The sequence below is a fragment of the Anguilla rostrata genome, chromosome 10 (genome assembly GCF_018555375.3).
Source record: "Anguilla rostrata isolate EN2019 chromosome 10, ASM1855537v3, whole genome shotgun sequence".
NCBI lineage: Eukaryota > Metazoa > Chordata > Actinopteri > Anguilliformes > Anguillidae > Anguilla > Anguilla rostrata.
In genome coordinates, this window is record NC_057942.1 from 28,381,234 (window position 1) to 28,386,133 (window position 4,900).

The following is a 4,900-nucleotide window of genomic DNA, read 5'->3' on the forward strand; positions in this document are numbered from 1 at the left end:
ATCAGGTGACCGGTTTAGAGAGCCTATCCGAGAATTATACTAAAAAACCAGGCATCCCCCAACATTTCTAGGACCACCACAAATTCATGAGTCTCACTCTCAAGTTTAATAACAAGTACAGGCATTCAAAAAAGTTACACAATATATTTTGGTGGTAAAATAAGACAACTTTTTAGGATGTGGCATTTGCAGAAAATCATTCATGGATGACACTATATATTAAAGTACTTTCCTGAATAATGAATATTGAAGATGTCACCCAGGAATAACATTTTTATGTAGGACATTGAAGAAATATAATAATGCTCAGGTGTGTGTGTGTGTGTGTGTGTGTGTGTGCCTGCGTGCATGTGTGAATGTGTATGGCTGTGCATGCAAACATCCTAGGGTGTATGCAAAAATTCAGCATTTTTATTTAAAAAATAAAAACAGAAAACATGTCTTTTTTATTTAAACTTTTTTGCATTTTGCCAGGCAATAAGATTGGAATCTTATTTACAATGGCAGCCTGGCATTATTTATTTCCCCAATGGATTCACTATTTTTCCCATGAAGAGCACACTTTTGGTGTCAGTGCTATAGATCAGAAACATGAACGGCCGATCAAACTTCAGGAAGGGAATACGGATGAGCGAGTGAAGTGTGATCGTCACCCCTGTTGCAGCTGCTGCTGTGGCTCCTGCCTCATCAACATCTAAAGAAGCCTGATGAACAACCTGAAAGCAGTCACACAGCAAAGCTTAACATATGGCACAGTTTAAGCACCACAGTAGGAACTAATACACAATACTGTATATTATGTCAGTTTCACAGAGCTGGGTCAAATACATATTTGTTTTGGATTCAAATACTTTTCTACACTTTACTGATCTTCTCTGGTGTATTGTAACAAATATTCTCAAAAAGTGCAAATCCTACCTTCTGGTCATACTGGAAGGCTCAATTACACCAGGCAAGATCAATAGAGCACAGAAAAGTACAAAACAAATACGTATTTGACCCCGGTCTGCAGTTTCAGATGTTATTTCTATTATCAGTTGAACCCATTTTGTTTTCCAACACAAGCATTCTTGTGGAAAATATTTCTATCATAGAAATATCAAGCTCATTTTACTGGGGATCAAAGTGTGAGAATAGTAAATTACAGCAACACAAACAATGCATTGAATCAAGGTTTAGTATAACTAACTCAAAAATTGATTAAACAGCGAATATTTGTAGATGCATAACTGTCACTATTGTTTCTACTGTCACTAATTTTAACACTTAAAAAAAATTTTTTTTTACCTCAGATACTTTCAGTTTTACTCCTTCTTCATTAGTTATTCCTGTGAAGTCAGCCACATCATCAAAGATGTCAGGCATTCCCATTCCAGTCAGGACGTCCTTGAGTGAGTATGATGTTGTGATAGAGAATTTGGGAACATACACTTTATATTCCCTGCAATGGGAAAATTGATAATAATTACTCTGCTTTCTCATGGTTTTCAATGCATTGGAAATGTTCATTGTTTCAGGGTGCAGGTAAAAAAGACAAAAAGAAAAAAAAACACAGGAAGAAATATGACCAGCCATTTTAGGGTCAGTTGCAACATAAGTAATGGTAATAGTAGTAAACTGCAGCAAGGTGATATTGAGGACATTCAAAGTATTTTTATAAATGATTTAAAATCCTTCCATTGTCTATAACTGCTTATCTTGGTCAGGGTCGCTGGTGGCTATCCCAGCGTGCATTGGACAAGAGGCAGGAATACAACCTGGACAGGTCACCAATCTATCGCAGGGCCAACATCATTAATGAATCAGTTTAATAGCTTCTAATGGCTGTCACATTTTTCAAAAATGAATATGACATTTGTAAGAAAAGAATGTACGGTATGTCCAAAACAATCACAACTGCTCTTCGGGAAAGGAAATCATGCACCAAAACAGTAAGTTTATATCCATGAACTTGTATATCCACAAATGAAGACAGAAGCCTCAAGGCATCGGCCACTTTAGTGCATTAATCAGCCACTATAAATTAATGTTTTCATACTAAAACTCACAAGTGCCATAATGGGAACTTTTACATTACTTCATATCTTTGAGGATATACATTTTTTATGTACCCTTTTGTCAAAATTTTGTTTGATTTGATGCCTTTAAGCAGTTACTTACTTTTTTTTCATCCACTTCAGCCATTTTGCCACGTGTTTCCTGCAAATGACCTCTTCCAGTTTCTGCAGTCCATCCTCAGGAAGGAGCAGCAGCATTGAGACAGAATCATTATAATGCAGCTGAAGAACGTGAGTGGAGATCTCTGTGTCATAATAAACATTAAAATGGTTCTTTTCTATCATCATTGGGACTTGAACTGTTGTTGTGTTGTCAACGAAAAATGGCATTTCCAGTGTTGATTCTGGCTTGAATGGCACCTCCCATTTTCCTGAAAAAAATGTAATTCATTAGTTCTTTTTTTAATCTTGAAAACAGGATAAAAAGTTATTTTATTGCCAACTACAGGAGAATTTGGGACAATGTTCCCTGCATAAGTAACATGGTGATTTAAATTTAAAATAATCAGCAGTAAGACAGTATGTTTAGGAGCTTTCAGTCAGTTGGGAACTTGACATAAATATCCATTGCTGACCTACTCAGGAGGTTTTGTGAAAACATTACTTCAAAAGCAAATGACTTATTTTCCTGCTTGTAAACTTGGAAAAGAAAGAGTAAGTATGCATCTTTATGTTGGGTGGGGATTAATGAATACTCTGAATGCACAGGGTCTTTATGTCTAAACTTTATGTCTAAGGGTCAAGAAGGACGCCAGAAACCCCCCCCCCCCCCCCCCGCCCCATGACAGGAAACAAAATATCAGAGGTTACATGAAGAATACAAAAATGATACTTTCTGTCAAATTAGTTTTACTTTTTGTCCTCACTCTCATCTGCATATCCCTTACCTTTGAAGTATATGTAGTTGATGAGATACATTACTGTTAGGGGATCCACTTCCTCAACCAGCTTTGTTATTTTACCCTTGGTCTTTTCATCCACATACTTATTTATCTGCTTCTTGGCCTCTTCAGCATTGCCAAAGTTGGTACTAAAACCCTCTGACCGGTAATATTGTTTCATGCTCTCCAGGAAGTTAGGGCTTGGCTTGATGTTTTCTCCAATGAAGAGTGCATTCCCAAGCGACAGGTCTACTTCCGTTTTCTCGTTGAGGTCCTGATGGATGTGCTGGAAGGCCTGGTTCATTTCCTCTGCAGTCATGTCCATCTCGTTGAAGCCCAGACCTTCAAAGAGCTGCTGGTGTGTCTTCCCTCTGGCTCCCGAGGACAGAGCGGCCAGGGCCACGGACACGCTCAGTGGGGAGAAGAAGACGTTCTTGGATTGAGAAGCAGGCAGGGCGGAGATGTGCTTGTACAGATGGAAAGCAAAGTCAAGATTCTCCTTGTATATCTTCAGGCTTCCAGCAGCAGAATCGTTGTGGACACCATGGTTGCTGTGCTGTGTGTGATGGTGGCACTGGGCAGTGGACCAAAAGAGCACTAGTGCAACACACAAACTCAGCAGCGCCTTCATCCTGGTAACTATCAAATCAGAAATATGCATGTTCAAACAACTAAAACATGTAGGATTTGTTGCATTTACTGTATGTACTTGTTGGGCCTATGTGAGATCATACAAAATTAAGATTTTACAAAACAAAAAGCGAAATTATATGAGAAGTAGACAAGACCAGACATCACACACGCATAAAAAATGCTCTCACCTGTGGATTTCTTTATGGAAAATGTCAGTATTTGCAGTGAAGAGAAACATAAAGTGATATAAAGGATCTTCAAGGGGGGGAAATGCCCAGTGAAAATGTATAAGCTAACAGCATTATAACAGACAGGTGTAACTACATAGCAAAATGAAAATAAAAAGTAAGGAACAGAGAGGGTAAAAACAAGACTGGGTGAGAGCACATTCTGAAATATAACAAAAATCCAAAATTGAGTCAAAAATCCCAAATAGCCAACTGACATTTAAATCTCTTAAAAAGCAATAAAAAATATCAGCCAAGGGTAACTATGAGGATTTGATTATTAAAATATTGCCAAATCTTGAAGTGGCCACCAATCAACTCATCTACTGAAAGTAAGTCATAACACTGACTAGACTATTGTACTCTATAGTAATATTTTAAAACAGATTGTATCACAAAGATGACCAAATGCTGAACTCACCTCTCCTGTGTTTTCGGGTGGATTCTGCTCGGTTTTGAATGGCTCTCTGAATTTTTATATGTTTGTGGATTGCCTTGTTTGGTTTAGTTCTTGATCTTTGGCCCATTTTGAAACCAAGCTCAAATTTGTACTACATAATGATTAGCCACAGATTTTTAGGCCTGCTGACCAGAGATTATGTAACACAGGGTGAAATGGAAGGGACATCATAGATTATTGTTACTGACTGTTAACTCCAGATATTAAATGTCCATTCAGCACATATTTGAGCGCAGCGCTGCCCGGATTGCCTTTTTATTTCTGTTTATTGTCACTTCACACCAACTTCTGGAATTGAACAGCCAACTGACATTTTGACAAAGGTAAACATTTTCAGTTCAGACAGTGAGATCGCCTCCCTCCTTAGCAGAAATACACAAGTAATTTGCCTTAACATACCAGTTTGAACTTTCCAAAATGAACATTGTGGAGGTTTATTAGTTTACTTCGGCTACTCAATGGCATTAATGGCATTTGGACTTCTTTGCCTGACAAATGCATCATATCAGCCAGCAAGTTAAAAATGTCCCTGCTGACCCTGATGGAGATGAAGAGCTATCAAACCGTATGCCAGATCAAGAATCCTGGGTTATGCCGACTCATGCAAAATCGGAAAAGAGGAATCAACAATAATACTGCCAC

General features: G+C 38.1%; 1 protein-coding gene across 2 annotated transcripts; it reads right to left on the reverse strand.

Annotated features, from left to right (window-relative positions):
- Window positions 1–83: 83 nt before the first annotated feature.
- LOC135233130 (hibernation-specific plasma protein HP-55-like) lies at window positions 84–4,355 on the reverse strand. 2 transcript variants are annotated; one of them, XM_064296352.1, is made up of 5 exons: window positions 4,220–4,355; window positions 2,945–3,577; window positions 2,161–2,428; window positions 1,288–1,441; window positions 84–716 (listed from the first exon to the last, which is right to left on the reverse strand). In XM_064296352.1, exons 1-5 carry the CDS (start codon window positions 4,323–4,325, stop codon window positions 519–521), a joined length of 1,359 nt encoding a protein of 452 aa, XP_064152422.1. In that variant the 5' UTR covers window positions 4,326–4,355; the 3' UTR covers window positions 84–518. The 2 variants fall into 2 exon arrangements, with proteins under 2 accessions (XP_064152422.1, XP_064152421.1); XM_064296351.1 differs by lacking the exon at window positions 4,220–4,355 and adding an exon at window positions 3,760–3,784.
- Window positions 4,356–4,900: the final 545 nt, after the last annotated feature.

Coding starts and splice junctions, on each gene's coding strand:
- LOC135233130 (XM_064296352.1), bottom strand. CDS start 4,325: ATGGGCCAAAGATCAAGAACTAAACCAAACAAGGCAATCCACAAACAT. Junction 3,578..4,219: donor CACCCGAAAACACAGGAGAG/GTGAGTTCAGCA, acceptor CTGATTTGATAG/TTACCAGGATGAAGGCGCTG. Junction 2,429..2,944: donor CAACTACATATACTTCAAAG/GTAAGGGATATG, acceptor CATTTTTTTCAG/GAAAATGGGAGGTGCCATTC.